The following is a 21,947-nucleotide window of genomic DNA, read 5'->3' as shown; positions in this document are numbered from 1 at the left end:
ACCTTCACTTTTGATTTTGTCACTGGTCTCATCTATACTGCAAGAATTGACACTGCAAATGTCTGTCTCCTCAAAGGAGAGATGTAAACCCTCCCACTGTGGCAAAGCTTTCCCCTTTGGACTCAAAAAAGACAGTCATGAAAAATAAATGTAATGTACTCATAAAAGATGTTCACTTGTGATAGCAAAGGAGGCTACTTCATTATAACCCATTTAGCGTTACCTATTTTTACAATATTTTATTTTCTATTTTATTTTATTCCGTAATTTGGCCCGACAGATTTAGGAGAAAACCTTCAATAATGTGTACGCTGCAATGATGTCTACCTCTCTTTCCTGCATCCTGGCTAAATACTGCAAATCTATTTTTTTTAAACTTAAATCAATTTCTTTCCATATGCCCACTTTAGGTTCATTTTGCTCATTCTTGTGGTTGTGACTAATTTACATGGACTTGTGAGATAATGCAAATTTTTCTTAAGAGCTTGACTTTACACACCCTAGAATTCACTATTCTAATTCTACGGTTCAATGACATTTAGTAACTGTATGTGCAGCCATCATGAGAATCTAGATTCCTTGTGGCTGTTTGGAGTCAATTCTCACTCTCCTATGACAAACCCTAAGCAACCCCGGATATGCTTTCTTTCTGTACAGTCTCCTTTTCCAGAAATTTCATGTCAATGGTATCATGAAATATGTAGCATTTCGCTTTTCATTTAGCATGTTTCTAGGGTTCATTCACGCTGCTGTATGTATTGATGGTTAGGTCCCTTTTAATTGCTGAATAGTTTTCCATGCATATACCACATTTTAGTTTTTCATTCAGTAGTTGATATACATGTGTATTTCTTCTTGTTATTAAGAATGATGTTATAAACATGCACTATAATCCTTTGAACAGGTCTGTTTCCATTTCTCTTGGGTCTATACCTAGGAGTAGAATGACCGGGTTTATGTTAAGTACATATTTAACTTTTTAAGAAACTGCCAAACTGTTTTTTAAAGTGGCTGTACCTTTCTACATTTCATTTCTTCACATCCTCACCATTTCTTTCGAGTACTTTGAATTTGACCATTCTGTTGGGTTTTTGGGGTATCATATCGTAGTTTTAATTTCTGTTTCCCTAATGACTAGATGAGCATCTTTCCATGTGCTAATTAGCTAATCCTTTGTGTTCCTTCAGTGAAGTCTATTCAAATTGTGTCCATTTTTTTTTGGTTGGATTGAATTTTTGGTGTTGAATTATAAGAGTTCTTTATATTCTAAATACAAGTCCTTCATTAGATACATAAATGTAAATGTATTTTCCCCACTATACAACTTGCTCTTCATTTAAAGACTATTTTTTAAATTTTTTATTTAAATTCAGTTTAATTCACCTTTACTGCATTATTAGTTTCAGAGGTAGAATTTAGTGATTCATCAGTTGCATACAACACCCAGTGCTCACTACATCAAGTGCCCTTCTTAATGCCTATCACTCAATTACCTCATCTTCCCATCCACCTCACCCTCCACAACTTCAGTTTTTTTCCTATAGTTAAGAGCATCTTATGGTTTTCCTCTCTGTATGTTTTAAAAAAAGAATATTTTAAAAAAAATTGATAAAGTTCCATGTATTAGTTTTTTTTTAAGTAGTATATTTTGGGTGTCATATCTAAGAAATATTTTCCTCAACAAAATTAGAAATATTTCTCTTTATAATATTCTGACTTGACTCTTGTGTAGTGTGATATAAGGATCTAAATTTGTGTTTTGTTTTATTTTGTTTTGTTTTTGGCATTGTCTCAGAACAGTTTTTGTTCTAACTAAGACCAATGGTCTCTGTAATTTGTTGAAAAGACTATCCTTTCCCTATTAAATTGCCTTGATATCTTTGTTGACCACATATGTAAGGGTCTTTATAGACTTTCTATTGTATTCCATTGCTATATATATCTATCCTTATGCCAGTACCAGACTATTGTGATTACGGGAATTTAATGGTAAGTCTGAAACTATATTATTATAAGCCTTCTAATATTGTTCTTTAAAAAAAATTTTTGGCTATTCTAGGTCTCTATATTTCCATTTAAGTTTTATGATCAGCTTGTCAAATTCTACAAAATAATCCTGCTGGAATCTTGATAAGGATTGTATTAAATCTAAGCATCAACTTGTGAAGAAATGACATCTTAATTTTAAATCTTTTAATGTGTGAAGATGAATTATCTCATCATTTATTCAGATATTCTTTAATTTCTCTCAGCAATGTTTTGTAATTTTCAATATATGGGTCTTGTGCTGCTTTTCCTAACCTTATTTTTAAGTATTTGATTCTATTTGATAGAATTATTTTCTTAATATCATTTTATGTTTTTTATTACTACTACATAGAAATACAATTGATTTTTGTATGATGATCTTATATCCAGCAATCATGCAAGTTTATTAGTTTTCTAGATTCCTTAGGATTTTCTACTTATAGGATAATGCCATTTGTAAGTAAGATAGTTTTCATTCTTTTTAATCTGTATGACTTTAATTTCTTTTTCTTACCTTATTAGACTGGTTAGGATTTCTAGTACAATGTAAATAGAAGTATAAGAGTGGGCATTTAGATCTCAAAGGGTAGCATTCTGCCTTTCACTATTAAGGATGGTGTTATGTATAGGTTTTGCAGATATACTTTGTAGATGCCCTTGATCAGTTGGAGGAAATTCTTATTTCTAGGTTATTGACTTTCTTTCTTTCTTTCTTTCTTTCTTTCTTTCTTTCTTTCTTTCTTTCTTCTTTCTTTCTTTTTTCTTTCTTCTTCTTCTTCTTCTTCTTCTTCTTCTTCTTCTTCTTTCTTCTTCTTCTTCTTCTTCTTCTTCTTCTTCTTCTTCTTCTTCTTCTTCTTCTTCCTTCCTTCCTTCCTTCCTTTTCTTTCTTTTCTTTTCTTTTCTTTTCTTTTCTTTTCTTTTCTTTTCTTTTCTTTCTTTTCTTTCCTTTTCTTTTCTTTCTTTTCTTTTCTTTTCTTTCTTTTCTTTTCTTTCTTTCTTTCTTTCTTCTTTCTTTCTTTCTTTCTTTCTTTCTTTCTTTCTTTTCTTTCGTCATTGAATTTTGTTCAATGTTTTTCTATTTTTATCAAGATTATTATGTGGTGGTTGTCTTTCATTCTATGAATATGGTATATTACATTAACTAGTTTTCAGATGCTAAACCAACCTTGAATTCCTGGGATAAATCTTATTTGATTATAGCGTATAATGGTTTCAATGCATTACTGATATGGGTTTGCTAACATTTTGTTGTTAATTTTTACATCTACACTCATGAGCATATTAATTTATAGTAATATTTTCTAATGATCTCTTTTTCTGGCTTTAATATTAGGATAATGCTGGATTCAGTGAATACCTCAGGAAGCATCCCTTCTTTCTTTATTTTCCAAAAGACTTTGTAAAGGTGTGGTATTATTTTTTCTTTCAATGTTTTATAGAATTTACCTATCAAGCCATCTGGGCCCAGGCTTTTCTTTTGGAAAGATATTTTATTACTAATTCAACATAAGTATTTCTTTATAAGACTATTCAGTTATTCTATTTCTTCTGAATTAGCTTTGATCACATTTTTCTTTTTTTATTTCTAGGAATTTTTCCATTTCAAATAAATTATCTAGTTTTTATATAAAGTTTTTAATATTAGTTTTTATATTATTCCTTTAAACTTGTGTCAGTTTCTACAGGGTCACTTATTATCCCCCCTTTTATATTCGGAGTTTGTCATTTGTGTCTTCTTTATTTTGTTTTGTTTAGATTTATCAATATTGTGATCTTCTAAAATAACTGACTTGGCTTCATTGATTTTTTCCCATTGTTATTCTGTTCTCCGTTTCATTGATTTGTGCTCTGATGTCTAATTTTTCCTCCCTTCTGCTTGCTTCAGATTTAATTTGCTCTTTTTTTTTCCTACTTTCTCAAGATGAAAGCTTAGATTATTGATTTGAGATCTTTCTGCTTTTTGACATGCCATTAAAGCTATAGATTTCCCTCTAATCATTGATTTATCTGTGTCCCATATGCTTTACTTTGTTATTTTTTTGTTTAATAAAGTTCAGAATATTTTCCAGTATCTCTTGTGATTTATCCTTTCACCTATGGATTATTTAGAAGTAACCTATTTAGGGATCCCTGGGTGGCGCAGCGGTTTGGCGCCTGCCTTTGGCCCAGGGCGCGATCCTGGAGACCCAGGATGGAATCCCACGTCGGGCTCCCGGTGCATGGAGCCTGCTTCTCCCTCTGCCTATGTCTCTGCCTCTCTCTCTCTCTCTCTCTCTCTCTGTGACTATCATAAATAAATAAAAAAAATTAAAAAAAAAAGAAGTAACCTATTTAATTTCCATATGGAGATTGCTCATATTTCTTTCTGTTGTTTTCTATTTTAATACTGTTGCAGTCTTTAAATTATTTTAATCCTTTTAAATATATTGAGACTTATCTTATTGCCTAGCATATGGCCTACCTTGGAGAATGTGCTATATATGCTTGAAAAGAATGTGTATTTATCTGTTGTTTGGTTGAGCATTCTGTAAATGTCCACTGTGTCATGTTGGTTATTAGGTTATTTAATTCTTCTGTGTTCTTACTGATTTTTTGTCTAGTTGTTCTACCAATTATTGAGAGTTGGGCATTGAAATCTCCAACTCTAATTGTTGAATTGTCTATTTCCTTTTTCAATACTGTCAGTTTTTGCTTCAAGTATTTTGAGGCTTTGTTTTTAGATGTGTATACATTCATCTTTTTAAACATCTTCCTGATGTAATAACTATTTTTCATCATGAAATGTCATTCTTTTTCTCTAGTAATACGTCTTGTCTGAAAGTCTATTTTGTTTCTTATGAACTTAGGTACTCCTCTCTTATAATACTGTTGGCATGGGATATTTTTTCCACCCTTGTACTTTCAAACTCTTTGTATTTTTGCATATAAACTGTGTCCTCATAGACTACATATAGTTGGATTTGCATCTTTTTCCCTAGTCAAACTTTGTCTTTTAATTGGAGCATATATTAGTTTCCTGGGGCTGCCATAATGAAATACCACAAACTGAAAGTCTTAAAACAACAGAAGTTTATTTTCTCACAGTCCTCAAGGTTGAAAGTCCAAATCAGTGTCAGCAGGGTTGGTTTCTACTGGAGGTTCTGAAGAAGAAACTGTTTGGTGCCTCTTTCCTGGACTCTGGTGGTTGCTGGCAATTTTTAGTGTGCCTTGGCTTATAAGCACATCACTCCAATCCATGCCTCTGTCTTCACATGGCATTCTCCCCAGTGTTTCTGTTAGGGTTTCCACATTTTCCACTTCTTACAGGGACACCAGTCTTTGGATTAGGACTCAAATTAATCTAATATGACCTCATATTAATTTATTTATATCTGCAAAGGCTATTTCCAAATAAGATTATATTCTGAAGTCTAAGCAGACATCACTCAACCTATTACAGTATATTTATTCCATTCATATACAATGTAATAATTGATTTGGTTGGATTTCTTTTTATCTGCCATTTTGCTATTTGTGTTTTTCTAAGCCTTAGTCTTTTTTATTCCTCATTTACTGCTTTAAAAATATTTTTAGGGGATCCCTGGGTGGCTCAGTGGTTTAGTGCCTACCTTTGGCCCAGGGTGTGATCCTGGAGTCCCAGATTGGAGTCCCACGTCAGGCTCCCTGCATGGAGCCTGCTTCTCCCTCTGCCTGTGTCTCTGTCTCTCTGTCTCTCTCATGAATAAATAAAATCTTTAAAAAAATAAAAAAATAAAAATATTTTTAATAAATAATTTTAATTGATTTTTGTATTATTTTATTGATGGTTACTATAGGGATTACAATAAGTATTCTAAATCTACATATGCTATTCTAAGTTGATAGCTCCATTTCTTCCCCCTCTTTTTTGCCATTGTCATTATATTACATCTTTATATGTTATAACTAAACAATACAGTTTTATAATTATTGTTTCCTAGCCTTTAAGTTTTAAAGAAATTAAGAGAAAAAATATGGCTGCATATTTATGTGTTCTCTTATATTTGCCCACAATTGGAAGAGCCTCTTTATTCCTTCTTGTGAATTTGAGTTACTGTCTGATATCATTTCTTTTCAGCCTGAGAGATTTCTCTTATATCTTCTAAGGCAAATCTGCTACCAGCGAATTCTCCTAGTATTTGTCTAGAAAAGTATTTATTTTGCCGTCATGTTTCAAAAAAAGTTCTGTTGGATAGAGAATTCATGGTTGTCAATTTTTACATCAGCATTTTACATATATCATTCCACTGTCTTCTGGCCTTCATTATTTCTGTTAAGATGTTACCATTTTTTGTTGTTACCCAATATAAGCTGAGTTGTTGCTCTTTTCAAGATTTTCTCTTTCTCTTTGACATTGAGTCATTTGACTGTGATGTGTGTAGGTGTAGTTCTTTTTGTCTAACCTTACTACAACTTTACTGAACTTGGATCTGTAAATTATGTTTTTCCTCAAAGTTAGGAATTTTCAGCCATTATTTAGTCAAACATATTTTCTGGTCCATTCTATTCCTCCTTCTGAGACTCCTATTACGAATAAGTATGCTTACGTGTGTTCCATAGGTTTCTGAGACTGTTTTTTTCTCCCATATGTTTCTTTTAATCAAATGGGATAACTTTCATTGATTTATTTTCCACATCACTGATTCTTTCTTCTGCCACCGCACGGCTATATGTAGACTCAAATTGTAGTGTATACCTACTGAATTTTTCATTTTGTATCCCATATTTTCAACTATCAAATTTCTATTTTATTATTTTACAGCTTATATATTTTTTATTTAGATTATCTATTTGTTAATAATTGTCATCATTGTCATGATATTTTTTTAATTTATGGAACATAGTTTTATTTTATTCTTTGAATATATATTTTATAGCTGCTTTGATGTCTTTGTCTGCTAAGTCCAGCATCTGGACCCCATTATAGTCAGTTTCTATTGATTTTTTTTCCCTGAGTATATATCAGTCATTACAGTTTTTTGCATATTTCATATTTTTGGTAGAAACCAGACATTTTAGATTATATTTTAAGCTTCCCCTGTACTTTAGGCTTCTTGGTGGTGGTGTTTTTGTTATCTCAATAAATTGCTTGAACTTAATCTAAAGAATCTCTTTCCCTTAGGTTGTAGCCACTGATGTTTCTGCTGTGTGTGTGTTTTTTAACATTTTATTTTTGTTTTATTTGACAGAGAGAAAGAGAAAGAGCACAAGCAGGGAGAATGGCAGGAAGAGGGAGAGAGAGAAGCAGACTTCCTGCCAAGCAGGGAGCCTGATGCAGGGCTCAATTCCAGAGCCTCGGGATCATGACCTGAGCTGAAGGCAGACATTTAACTGACAGGGCTACTCAGGTGCCCCTCTGCTTTTTTGAAAAAAATCTTTTTGTTAGTCTTTTTTTTTTTAAGATTTTATTTATTTATTCATGAGAGACACAGAGAGAAAGGCAGAGACACAGGCAGAGGGAGAAGTAGGCTCCATGCAGGGAGCTGGATGTGGGACTCAATCCCAGGATTCCAGGATCACATCCTGGACCAAGGCAGGCACTCAACCACTGAGCCAACCAGGCATCCCTGTTGGTTAGTCTTTAGCATGACCTATTAGGATTATACCTATAACTACATAGCTTGTGATTAGCCAATGATTTGGATAGGATTTGTGATCAAACACTTGGAGCCCTTATGATCTTCATCCTCTGTCAATGGATCTGTGTGTGGGTTGGATAGCACATTAAATTCATAAAGTTTTCATATATACTCAGGTTCTAATTTCCCCTGGGTTTTCTGGTTTTCTTGGCTCTTCCTGGCACATGTCTGGCATACATGGTGACTTATCCAGCCCTTCTAAGTCTCTCTTATTTTCTAAATCTCTCCATTAAAATTCAAGTTAGTCTACCATTCACCACAACTGGGATTGTGACCTCAGGGTAACAAGGCTTGAGCTCTCCCATTCATTTCCAACCAAGTTGATTACTCTTACTGACCATACATCTACGCATAAGATTTTACAATCCACTCTAAGTCACGTCAGCACACTGTGGCCATGAGGGGCCTCTGGTTTTCACTGTCAAACCAATCCTGGTAAAACTTCTACTCTGACTGGCCAAGACAGCCTTAACATTCCCTTCAGTTTAACTAAACATTAAGAGGTCTATTGCTGAGTATAGGTCTTTCACCTCTCTTTCCTTATGGCATTTACTTTAGAAAACTTGCAACTACAAATTGTTTCTCTCCCCCTTTGAGATTAAGTCTTCTCCCAGCTTTCTTGTTTTACTACTCAGGAATCTTTCTAATGGATGTAAGAATCCTCCCTTTGAAATGCGATCATCAAGAAAGATAGCACCATCTCTCCATCTCTTTGAGATGTTAGAAGCCTAACTCACATCAGTGTCATTAGCAAACACAAATGGTCTAATCATTTTTTTTTAAATATAGCAAATGGTCTAATTGTGTTGACCAATCTTTCCTCTAATGTCCTCTCGAACTTTTGAAATAACTTGCTCCATTGCTTAAAAACTCTCTTGCCTTTTGCTTCAGTAGGGGTGAACTCAGCATTTCTTTTCTTTTGCAATAGTCTTGAATAAAGTATTCCTTGCCTATTTAACTCTGTCTGATGAATTTTTCTTTGACATATTCAAGCTGGAGGGGTGTGAAAATATTCCATGGACAAGAATGTCTCAAACTCCTACTCTTCTTAACTGAAGTTCTACCAGTTTCTCATAAATAAATGTTACTCAATTTGTTATTTGCCTTTGGTTGATTTTCAGAGATATGAAGTGGTTATTTTTGACAATTTGTCAAGTATGTATGTTTTCATTCTACTATAGCCATCCTGCAACATTTTTAATAATTCTGAATTTCAGTATTGTTGCCAGTAGAGTTAACTGGCTATTTACACATTTAGAGATAATTTTTAATATGCAGTTTTTTTTTTTTGGAGCACAGATCATTTATTAAAGAGAAAAAAATCTGTTCTCATAACATTACTATGTTCTCATAACATTACTATTATTTCATTGTATTTGACCACCAAAGGAATTTTCCTATGTTTATACTGTGTTTTCTTTTCATTTAGCTTTTATTGCTTTTCTTCTAGGCTAGGTTAATATTTCATTAATATTTAATTTTCTCATTTTCTTTTTCTCTTCTTTAATTTTTTTTCCTTCTCTGAAGAGGTTCGTTGAATGCTTTTCTAAAAAGTAGGTGAATTAGGGGAGTCTGAGTGGTGCAATCAGTTATGCTTCCAACTTGTGGTTTGGGCTCAGGTCATGATCTCGGGGTTGTGAGATTGAGCCCCACATTAGGGTGCTACAGTCAGCATGGAGTCTGCTTGAGTTTCTTTCTTCCTCTCCTTCTCCCCCCCTCCCGCACTCTCACACTCTCTCTCTAAAATAAATAAATAAATCTTTAAAAAATAAATAAATAAATCTTTAAAAAAATAAAATAAAATAAAAGGTAGGTGAATTCTATCCACTGATTATCTCTTATCTACAGGAACATTTACATGTCCAAAAAGAAATAGTTAAGCGAATTAGCTATGACTTTATTTTTACCTTTCACCCAATAAATTTGGTACACTGTTACACCAAATTACAGTCTTTTATTCTCCTAATTTTCCAAGTAGAGAAGTGATACTCACCTGTATAATTATATTTGTCAAGATCTTTTGTCTCTTTATGAATAGAATTCATTGTCTGCTTATATGCTTCCCAGTTGACATTTATGAAGACACTACACATGAGAAAATGTAGTGAGAGAATTAGGGGAGAAAGTTACACAATGGAGATAATGTTGGATAAATTCACTCCAGAATTCCTTCACATTTTGAGTGATTGCCCTTTAAGCTCAATGATTTATTTGCTTTCTTTTTATACTTCCTGAATAACTTTTACTATCTGACTGAGTACAAATTTGTTTGCTTCAAAAACTTTCTGGCCATTTATTCCAGTTTTTTTTTTGATAAATTTACTAATATATTTCTCAATACTCACATTTTCCTATATTTTGTTTGTGCTCAAATATTTGCATATGCAGAAAATAGATGTTCATTATTGTAATGTTAAAATTTGGCTTTCTTAGCACTAGGGTTTATTATTTATCCTTATTTTGTATAATTATAGAATTAAAACATAGAGTTTAAGAAATATGTGCACATAATAAAAATACTACTGCTATCATTCCTGGTGCTGCTGCAGCTTGCTACTACTACTAGATAATGTTTATTTATCTCTTGCTGTGCTTCAAGTACTGTTCTAAGTGTTTTAGTTGTAATAAATTGTTATTTTTACAATATATAATGAGGTAGACTATCATTATCACCATTTTATAAGCTGAACTGTGGCAGGCAAGAGAAGTTGGGAAAATCTCAAGGTTACATGGTAATAAAAAAATAATGCCTAACTTGCATAATTAGTCTGTTTCAAGTGCTGTTCTAAGAGCTTTATATGTTTAACTTATTTTTACAATATACTAATACAATTATCATATAAAATCCAGTAACTATTATTATTGGTATCCTCATATTGAAGATAGGTAAACTAAAGCATATAGATGTGAAATTACTTGTTCATGTTCATGTAGTCAGTAAATATCAATCTGGGATTGGAGGCCCAAATCCTGTCTCTCTAGTGAATGTTGGAGCTGCTATTTGAACTCCAGCAACCTAACACCAGACCTCATGCTTTCTGCAGCCTGGCAGACAAATTGCGCATGAGTTTTTGGTTGAAATATTGAAGTTTGGGATTAGAAGAAACTTCAGAAGTAGCCATCTATTGAATAATCTATTTTACATCTGTTGCAAAATCCTCTCCAGAATTTTCTCAACAAGTTTTTGTCCAGACTTTCTTTGAAAATTTTCACTAATAGAGACTATACTAACCCTGGGGCAACTTATTCCATTTTTGAGTTGATATTATTAGAGAGTACTTTTCTCTATTGTGATAAAATATGCATTCTTATAGGCACCACTAAAATCCTTTGAATCTGAATTGGCCCTCTGAAGTCACAAGAAATAAGTTTAATGCCTTTTCCACGTGATGGTCTTTTAAATATGTGGAAAAAAGTTTTTAGGGACTCTTCTCTTAGTTTCTTGAGCTATCCCACATTTACCATGGCTCTGAGATCTCTCACCATCCTGGCCTCTCTTTGGACCAAAACCTTTATAAATTTTCCTCCTTTAACATGAAGCACAATACATAATATGTCAGATATATTCTGAACATTGTTAAATACAGCAGGGCTAAAACTTTCCATTTCCTTTATGGAAATAGTATAGTACAGTGGTTAAAAGGTTGAATGCTGAAACAAGCTATCTAGTTTTGACTTCTGCTTCCAACATTTATAACCACATTACTTCGGATGAGAGTTTTACAACTCTGCTTCAGTTTCTTCACTGGTCAAATAGGGATAAGTGTAGCTATTTTGTAAAATTGGTATGAGGATTGCGATCATAGTTAACCCTTAGAAAACTTCCTGAAAGAGTATGAGCTCAGAAACTGTAGGTAAAATTATTTACAAATTCAGGCACTCATTGATGATCTATTATATATAGACATTGACATTGCAAAGTTGGAAAAGTAATAGAATGCATTCCCTAGATATTCCACTTTAAATTCTAGACTTTATACTTCTTATGAAGTGACCTATGATAGCCTTTGATTTTGGAAAGTCATAAATCCATGTCATACTGATTAGATAGTGATAAAGGAAAATCCCTGAGCCTTTTTTATGGCAGCTTCTGTGAAATGCTACCTCTTCTCTTCTATTGTAGGCCATCTGGTTACATCTTGTCAAGATCTTTTGGGATCTTGATTATGTCTTCTGGGGTAATGGTTTCCCATCCAACCTCCATGCCATCTGTACATATGAGAAGGCTTCCAACAATTTGGCAACCAAGTCATTGGTGAAATGTGAAGTAGAATAGAATCAAAGGCAGAACCTGCAGCAACCCTTAGAGAGCTCCCTTTGGGGAGTCATTTACACAGTTAGGAATCCACCTAACTGTGCTTACACCCAGAACATTTCTTAATCTTGCTAATAAGAACACTGTGGGAGGATTTTTCACAAGCCTTATTTAAACCCAAATATCTAATATTAATTTATATATCATTACTTGCTTGATAGTCCTAACTCTATTGAAGAGAGAGAGAGAAGAAAATCTCAGTATGCTGAGTGTAATTGTTCCAAGTAAACTGTGCTAATTCCTAGTAATTATTGTCTTCTACAAGAGCTATCAGAAATATTCTAAATAATCACTTATATAACTTAACTAGGGATGAATAGTAAATGTGCCTTTTGTACTTTAAGTTACAATTCTGCTTCATTTTGAAAATTAAGACATTTTTTGTCACTACACTTGTCTCTACCATTAACTACCAAGATAATGATGGCTTAGAAACATTGCTTACAATTTCCCTCATAGTTTTTGAGATATAATTTTTCAGGGCCTCATACGTGAAGCATTTAAAGATATCTCTTAAAACCATCTCATTTATTTTGGTTTCAACTACTCTTCCCTGATTCCTTTCTATCCCACTTCAATCTGAAAATCCCTCTTGATGGAGAAGTTGCCAGTAAAATCTGCTATTATGCCATTAATCTCAAATTGATAACTTCCTTTGTGTTTTTATTTATTTTTTTTTTATTTATTTATGATAGTCACACACACAGAGAGAGAGAGAGAGAGGCAGAGACACAGGCAGAGGGAGAAGCAGGCTCCATGCACCGGGAGCCCGATGTGGGATTCGATCCCGGGGTCTCCAGGATCGCGCCCTCGGCCAAAGGCAGGCGCTAAACAGCTGCGCCACCCAGGGATCCCCTTCCTTTGTGTTTTTGCTTTAAAATATTAACTATGATATTTCTTTAATACCCTTTCAATTTTTATAACATCTATTTTATCTGACTTCAGTCTTCAAGACCATTCTCCTAGGTAGATGACATTTGCATATTCGTATATTTGCCAAGTACAGGCCCTTCTTTCATACATCCAGTAATTCCTTCCACAAATATTTGTTGAGTGTCTATTATTTGTTCTAGGCACTGGGGATACAATAGTGAATGAAGCTGTTATATTTCTTGACTTATATCCTAGTAAGTGGTGTAAATTTTTGATTGTTGGATTTAGCTCCCCACTCTTTTTCCCAACTGAAGATAATTTTCTTTTACATGCTAAACTTTTCATTGTTGAGCATCATCTAGTCCTTTTGTGACATAGTTTTTAAGTTAGGGTTTCCTGATCTTAGAAAAAAAGTTTTCACTTTTTCTCCTTGAAAATTCTTGAAATCAACCCTCTGAATTTTTCCTAGCATTTATCTCCAATAATGTTTCCATGATTTTGTAAAACTAAAGACAACAAAATGGGATAAAGAGGCTTTGCCATAATTTACAGATGTTGGCACATGTGGAAGTTGGATTTTAAGTCTTGGATTTTTATTTTTTTACTTCTTTATTATTCCATTATAATCATGAATGGATTTTTTCATGGGTTTCTTCTATCACCAACGTATATAATCTTAAGAGATTTATTATGGTGTACTCAAATATGAGAAAAAAGAGAAAATATTTCTTTAAAAATTATATTTTTATTACTAATTTAAAATTCTATCTGCATTCTAGGAATAGTCCTGCCCTTGTCTATGCCATACTTGTTATATGGACCTGGAGCATGCTGCAATTTCCACTTGACCTAGCAGGTAAATGTCTTGATGTTTGTTCAAAAAAACAGAAAATTATAACTCTTGATTATAAAGTATAATCAAGCTAAGGAAGCATTTGAGAGGATTATCATTTTTATCATTTTGATATTCCAATGTTAGTTCCAGTTCAGTTTAGAAGAAAAGTCGACTGAAACTTAGGAAAGCCACTAGTGGATTCATTCTGGGACATGGTGAGTCTGAGATAGTTGAATGTACTGGAGCACAGCTTTACATTCACTTCAAATCATGTATGAGTTGTAAAATCTCCTGCAAACTAGTTAAGACCTTTGTGCCTCAATTTTTCACCAATGAAATGGAACTAATTATCATAGTGGCTAGAGTTAAGTTCTTGTGATGACCAAATGAGATAGAGTGTGCAAAATTAGCACAGTGCTGGGATACAAATGTGACCTCCTGATATTTTCAGGGCTCATTTTCAGTCTTTTGTCAGATCTGTGTATTAGAACATCTCAGGGAATAAGAACAGTTTTGAAGCCACATGGAAAATTACAATTTTCCTCAAGGTAGTGGCCCTTCCAATTCCATTGATCTTATTTTAATAAATACATAAACTCTGAAGACTTTGTAAGAAGAAACTGTTGTCCAAGCATATCATACTAGTGATGATCTAGAGCTGCACTGTCCAATACAGAAATCACTAGTCACATGTGGCTATTTAAATTTAAATTAATTAAAATTAAAGAAAATGAAAACTTCAGTTCCTCAGTCACACTAACCACAATTCAAGTGTTTAACTGCCACAAATGGCTGCTGTAAGAGGCAGTGCATTAGGCAGAATGTTTTTACCTCACAGAAGGTTAAATTGGACAGCATGGATCTGGAGTCATCCTTTAACTTCTAGGAAAGATCCCTAGAATTCTTATTTGAGAATTCTCCAGGATTCCACTTTACTCTGAAGAAATTCTAGGATCTAATAATTACATATTCCTTACACCTGACTTCTTTCTATGGCACCCCACCCGATGGCATCAGAATTAGAATTAATCTATAATAGGGATATTTAATCTTTTCTGCATCTTTTTTTTTTTTTTTTGGTTTGCTTTAATAGGTCCAGAGCTTTCAGAGGCAATTTTAGAATTTAGCAGATACTTTCTGAAACAAAACTGTCACCAGAATAGATGGAAAGAGTAGCTGTGGCTTTTTAGAAATACCCCAAATCTAATTACTAGTTAATAATTACAAACAAATGTATGCCAATAACACACACCCCCCCCACACACACACACACATACAGATCTTGTCGTAATGTGCTCGATCTATACCGATTGATCAGGTAGTGTCTCCTAACAGAATATTGGTTACCATCACTTTAGATATTGAAGAACACTCTCAGGCGGTCCCCTTGGAACTATTTCCTGACCCTAACTTCTTAGGAGAGGCCACTACTGAGGTGCCTGGGTGGCTCAGTTGGTTAAGTTGCTGACTCTTGGTTTCGGATCAAATCATGATCTTAGCGTTGTGGGATCGAGCCCCATGTCGGGCTCTGTGTTTAGCAAGGAGTATGCTTGAGATTTCTCACCAACTCCCTCCTCTACCCGCTGACCTCTCTTTCTCATATAAATAAATAAATCTTAAAGAGAGAGAGAGAGAAAGAGAAGCCACTATTGATCGTATGTTGGTTTTACTCTTGTCATTCACTCTGCTGATCTTCACCCTCCCATATCTTGTGGTTTATAGCCTTGCTAAGAAAATTTTTATTTGGGAAAGAAATTTTGTAAACTTTCAGGGGTGATAATGTTATGCAGCTGTTTGAAAAACAAAGACCAAATGTTACTTCTGACTAAATCGCTATTGTATTTTCCAACAAACAGTACATTATGTTCGCCCATATCAAAGCAGCTTCATAATATTTGCAGGCTCCAGTAGACGAAGGCATCCTTTGTTTGAAAATTCCAAATGGAAGGCTTCATTATTATAAAAGATTATTTTATGCCCTTGACCTTGAATTAAATTAGCACTTTAGAAATTAAAACAAAAAGTTTGTTGATTGGGCCTCCTTTTGTTCAACTGGAAAATCGGTAATTATATCCAGTGTTTCTTATAAACTGTGAAATAAAACCATAAGGCGTTAGACAAAATAAAGTAACAATGGCAGTTATTTGGGCTTTTGTCCCCCTACCATTAGAAAAATATTTAACGTGAATTAAGTTTGAATTTGAATTGTAAACACTTGAATTTCCACAACATAATTCGCACGTATGGCTGAGTGAGTCAACCAGGAAACAGGTAGGTCCCAAAGGGAGGATACAGAAGGATCTGGGCCATATATTTATACTGTTCCATCTCCCAAACTCAGCAGTCACATAAGTCATTCAGTATCCCAAGGGAAAGAGAGAAGTGAGAAATCAGAGAGGAGCCAGGGTTTATGACTCTAATGGAAACAAAAAGATACAGTGAATAGGGGCCCCTCTCCTCACAGACATCACTGTTACCTCAGCTCTCAAAGAAAAACACTGGGGCCCAAGGAGGTGAAATAACTTGCTAGCATCTTGCTAGAAAAAATGAGGCAGCCAGGCTACCTGAGTCAAGGCCTTGAGTGCTGTGCTGTCTCTGTACCCCGCAGACCCCAAGGACAGACACAGTGGTTTCTCTGTTTCTTTATTCTCCCTAGCTGAGTTGATCATGCTTTCCCCAGGGTGGGGACTAGAAGGTGACTTAAAATTTGTGACATGGAAGGAAACCCCAGGGCTGGTTTTTTTTTTTTTTTTTTTTTTTGGTGTCTTTTACTGAACTTATAACAGAATCTTGATTTTAAATATACAATGGCCAAGGATGTGAAGTGGTTAAGGGGTGGCTAAGGGTGGTGTTAAATGTGAAGGGTGGTTTCACCTGTCTCCTGCCCCCCCGAATTAAATTATAGAATCCCCCCCCCGTGGTTAAGCAGTACCACAGCACCCACTGTTGATGACCTTTCCCCTTTTCATTCTGTCTTTCACATCTCAGAGGTTCGCTAACTGGTCTGTCTGTGTTCTCAGTGCAGCATGTCGTCTGCCCCTTGTCCGTGGCAATGAAGGGGTTCCTCAGCCTCTTCTTTTGCCAATACAGTGCCGACCTGTGGAACATTGGAATCAGCATCTTCATACAAGACGGCCCTTTCCTTGTCGTGCGTCTCGTGTTGATGACCTACTTCAGAGTGATAAACCAGATGCTGGTGTTCTTTGCGGCGAAGAATTTCCTGGTGGTGGTGTTACAGCTCTACCGACTGGTGGTGCTGGGGATGGATGTCCGGGCTGCCTTGCGGAGCCCGCCGGGAAGCCTGAAGGCAAAGCACCACTGCCCGTGTCAACCGGTCGTGAGTGGGCTCTCACCTGGAGACACGGAGAGTGACTCTAAGGGGAGCATGGATGTCCCTTTGCAGGCCTTGCCCGTCACCCGCGAGGACTCTCCCCTCACGCCGTAGCTCCTCACTGACAGCAGCAGGGAGCTAGAACATTCGACTCTTTGCTTCCTACAGACAGAACCTCCTCTCCCCCCTCCTTTTTTTTTTTTTTTTTTAAACTCTAGCATATCATAGTTTTCAAAAGAACACAGCATAAAAAGTGATCTTAAACCAAAGCTGAGGAATTTTCTTCCTTCAACTGAATGGAAAAAACTTTGATTAGTGGCCATCGCCACAACTCCTGTGCGATAGTATCAGATGTTACAGTTGTTCAACGACTAAGTGATTTGTTTGTCTTGAACCGTTTGAAAAGCTATGGACAGGGTCACAGTGACATGCCCTCAAAAGATTTAGTGCAGACAAACTGTCACGGCTGTTACCTGAAAATAGAGAAGCTTTGAACCTTGGCTCCATTGTCAGACTATCTCATCTGATCTTTTCTGCAATGTCCCTGACATCAAAAAATGTACATTCAGTGAATGCAGAACAAATGAAGGGAAAAGCGCTTTTAAAATTACCTCGCTGTGAGCTGGAAGCAGTGAAAATCTCTGCCCGGCGTCCATAGCACTGCGAGGCCTCCACGTGGCCGCACAGGCCTTCCCGGGAAAATCATTTTTCTGGGCTGATGCGGTCGTCTGTCCTGGCGCATATGCTCCTACAGAAATGTTATTGCTCTTGGCTCCGGCGCTGCAAACTTCACAGCAAGCCATTTCGGTTGTGAGGCAGGAAATCCTGGTAATGCTAGCAAAGTCACAATTTCCACTCTGAAACGCGATTTGCGGCGTTCGGCAGTATTTCTCTTAACTCTACCATCTTCTGTGTCGCCAAGTCGGAGGGTGCGACTCGATGCCCTGAAGCAGGAGGTAAAGGTGTTTCGGGCCCTTTCGGGGTTGCCGTAGTTGCTGGAGTCCGCCCCCACTTGGTGGGACTCCTCTGAACTGCCACTACCCGAGCCGGCCTGGCCTTCCGTGTCCAGGAAGGTGTCAGGGTCGGAGGCTGGCATCTGCCCGACAGCCCTTGAGCGGTGACAGGGCACAGAGTCCACCACGGTGGGGTGGAGAGCAGGCCGTTGGCTTTCCTTCCCTGCACTGACTTCACTTCCCCGGCGTGGAAATAGCCAGACTTTCCCCTTCCACACCTCTGTACTTTCCAGATGGAGGTCATTCGGACCATTTTAAAATGATTTTTGCTTTTAAAGGTACAATGTGAAAATCTCCCTGACTCTATAGTAGTGATTGCATTTGAGGCAAGCAGTTCCAGAACTGTTCTTTTAGGATTCAAAGCCTAATTCCAGCTTGTTCTTATGCTGACGGATCCAAAGGGACATGAAAGATTAAGACTGAGGATGACCTGGAATTGAGCGTGACCCTTCGACATGCAATCCGGACAATTTTATCTATAAATCTGTGTGACATGATATCTGTTCAAACTATCTGATAAAAAGTTTTTTAGGCAAATTCTATTTTCATACAGAGAAATTAATTTTTTTCCACTCCATGGCTTTTTCAGTGCCTGATGGCATGTTTCTATTTCTTCCTTTTCTTCCTCGTGTTTCTAATTTTAACCATATGATGATTGTAAAATTGCACATGAGACAAGTGGAATACATTTATAATTTTCATAATAATTTTACGAACGCTAAGATCAGGAAATTATATTTATATAAAGTAAAGAACTTGACAACTTTTAAGGGCATGTTATTTAAGATGCTTAGCAATTGGAAGCAAAATAATAAGTGCTACTATTTATAAAAACGCCTCAGCAGAATCTGTTTTTCTGTTGACTATTTTATGTTGAATGTTTTCCTCCACAACATGTATGTGCTGCTTATTATTGCAGATTTGCTCATGGCATACTTTTCATGTTTTAATTTTTTTCTTCCAGCAAAACAAACACTGAGCATCTATAAATAGATAAACTATAAAGTAGTACGGCTGTTGCAAGGATATTTTTAAATGCTTTCAAATCTGAGACTTGGCTTGGCTTCGTGAATGAGTTCCTAGTGTTTAAGTAAAGTATTTTGTAATTAGCACTCCTCCAAAGGCCTGGGAAATGGGAAGTCCAGAGTCTGGCTTTATTTAGCATGCCGGAAAGGCAAAGAGCACGGGGGACCATCTCAGCCAATGAATAGTGGCAGAAATAGACACACACACTACAACGTTTTCCAGGAAAATCTGCACAGGGCAGCATTTATTAACTTACTGCCGGTATCTCTACTCTCTCAAACTATTTTTATAGCACACACGCAAAAAAAAAAATCTATAGTCATTTAGCTTATTTAAAAACAAAACCTAAATCCAAGTTATATTCCTTGGACCCCTGATGATGAGAAGTGTTAAATTTGTACTCAGTTAATTGTCTGTTTTTATTATAGATTGCTAAGCATTGTAGTGTTTGAAAAAAGCCCAGCATTTTCTATAAAGTGGCGAGAGCAGAAGTTACAGGCACATACTGACATCCTGGGACTTGCTTCTGTGGTATGTGTGATCAGATAACTGTTCAGATCATCTGCACCATGTGCTGCCAGACATACCTCCCTACCGTCCCTTACAGACACACAACATGCCAATCCCCAGCCACGAGAGACAGTGGCTCGTTGGCAGTGCTGTTGTTATTGTTGGTAGTTGTTACCTAACTGCTTGATGAAAGTTCCATCAAATGTCCTTCCTAAAAATATATCCTTCTACTGGTGAGGAAACACAGTGTACACGTTTTAATGATGCTGCATGGAAACATACAACAACCGCTTGGGTTTTCTTTTTACCCTTACTAGAGGAGTCCCAAAGGACATGACTTCACGTTGCAAGATACATAAACTCTCTTTATCTTTTATTATTCTGTGAACTTTTATTTAAGACTGAACTGATAACATAAGAAAATAAAAATGTGTATGGGCCACTAACATTGTATGTAATCTTCCAAAATGAAGACTCTTACACAAAGTTACCAGTTGGACTTGCAGTGCTTCCATTAACATGTGGCAGCACTTCGGGTCTTATAAGATCAGAAAGACACAGCCAAGAAGCATTGGAATTCACAATTGAAATATTAATTGTGATTCCGTGATTTAATAGAAAGCTTCTAAAGCCCTGGAAAGGCATGCATTGTAGGGGCACATGGTTTAGGTTTCCTCCCAAGTTTCAGAGTCTAACACCTACTTCTATTCCCTTTGACACTGAATTTCAATGATTCTTAATGCATTCTCCTGTTAAAAGACGGAATTGCAGAAGGCCCAGTGTCTATCCATCCATCCATCCATCCGTCCATCCACTTTTGCTCTACTTTGGCACTGGGCAAGTGAAATGCTAAAACATGTTACAGAGCCTTAAAGATGTACATTTTTAAAAAAATCTTGAATTATAGGAAGAGACTATTATGTTTTTTGTTTTCATTTTGTTTTTTACTAATTTCTTTTTACTTAGTGACCATTTTGATCCACTCTCTCAAATATCTGATTTGGGGGTAAGGCAAGGCAGCTGGAGGACATTTATGGCATGAGCTTAAATAACATTCCATATGATGAGAGGAACTTTAAATAATGCTCGAATAATCAACTGCTGCAGCCTTATATTTTATATGTGTCCATCCTCCAAGTCATTCTTTCTAGAATATTTTGTAAGAATTTTTTTCTGAATTAATTATATTTATACTATTTGATATGAATGGCCTTTGTATTTTATTATATACATTAAAGAGTTTGTGTACAACGTTATCTTGATGTCTGTTTTTTGTCTGCATGTCTTTGTTCTCTACTGTCATTTGTTTCATTTTGTTTTTAGGCTTTGATTTTAAAAAAACAGATCTATTTAGAATGTGACTAAAGTGGCATTTCAAACTAGTGAGGAAAGACTGACCAATTTTATAAATGATGTTGGGGAATTTTGTGAACCATCTGGAAAAAATAAAGTTAGATTTTTATCTCACGCAATATATAGAAATAAATTCCAGATGGATTAAAAGAACTAAATATAAAAGTGAAAACTATAAAATATTAGAAGAAAATACAGGATATGTCTTTAGCATTTGGGGAATGGGAAAGACCTTCCAAAGCAAGACATGAAACCTGGAAGCTCTGAGAGAAGAGATGTACAGATTTTCCTATGTAAAGTTTTAAAGTTTCTGAACGGCTGAAGGTGTCAGAGATACATCACTATGATTCTCTTTTCTGGGGAAATGTGTCAGTGCAGTTATACAAGAGAAATGAGAGGTATAGAAGTTAGAAGAGTCAAATTTATCATTTAATTATAGAAGATTGAGTCTTGAACATCCAAGAAAAGCATATTATTATTAAAAATGATAATCTAAAACAATGCCAAAATCAATGCTTTCTATTGATAAACATTACATAAGATATGTATTAAAAGGAGAGATTTCCATTGTGACATTAACTAGAACCATAAAATACACAGGAATAAACTTAGTAAATGTACAAGATCCATGTAAAGAAAACTTCAAAATGATTTTTGAGGACCATCAGTGAATAATTTGACAAACTGAAGGTTATATTTCTATTGGGAAGTGGTTAGATGCCTTGGTATTTTAAAAAGTATTAATTTCTCCTAAATTTATCTTATGAATTTAACACAATGACAGCAATAAGATTTTAATTTTTAATGACTGCCCATGTTAATTCTAAAGATTTTATGACAAAATAAGCATGAAAGAATACCTGCCAAATATTAAAACTAACAAAAAAATTAGAAAGACATTCAGTTATATTTAAATAAATCACAGAGCTACAACAACCAAGAGAATTCAATTCTGTCAGAAAAATGGAACAGAATAAGGTAAAAAAATAGAGTGAAGTACTGAAGA

At 35.4% G+C, this 21,947-nt stretch overlaps 1 protein-coding gene across 1 annotated transcript in view; it reads left to right on the top strand.

Moving 5' to 3' along the window:
* TMEM26 (transmembrane protein 26) overlaps window positions 1–20,844 on the top strand; it is a 47,919-nt gene extending 27,075 nt beyond the window's left edge. The window contains exons 5-6 of the mRNA XM_025435245.3: window positions 13,653–13,729; window positions 16,729–20,844. Coding sequence (XP_025291030.1) covers window positions 13,653–13,729; window positions 16,729–17,153 — 502 coding nt within the window. The 3' untranslated portion in view covers window positions 17,154–20,844. The remainder of the gene's footprint in view (window positions 1–13,652; window positions 13,730–16,728) is intronic.
* The last annotated feature ends 1,103 nt before the right edge of the window (window positions 20,845–21,947 follow it).

Source organism: Canis lupus, chromosome 4 (genome assembly GCF_003254725.2).
Source record: "Canis lupus dingo isolate Sandy chromosome 4, ASM325472v2, whole genome shotgun sequence".
NCBI lineage: Eukaryota > Metazoa > Chordata > Mammalia > Carnivora > Canidae > Canis > Canis lupus.
Note: the sequence above shows the minus strand (reverse complement) of the source record. Positions and strands in the feature narration are given on the sequence as shown.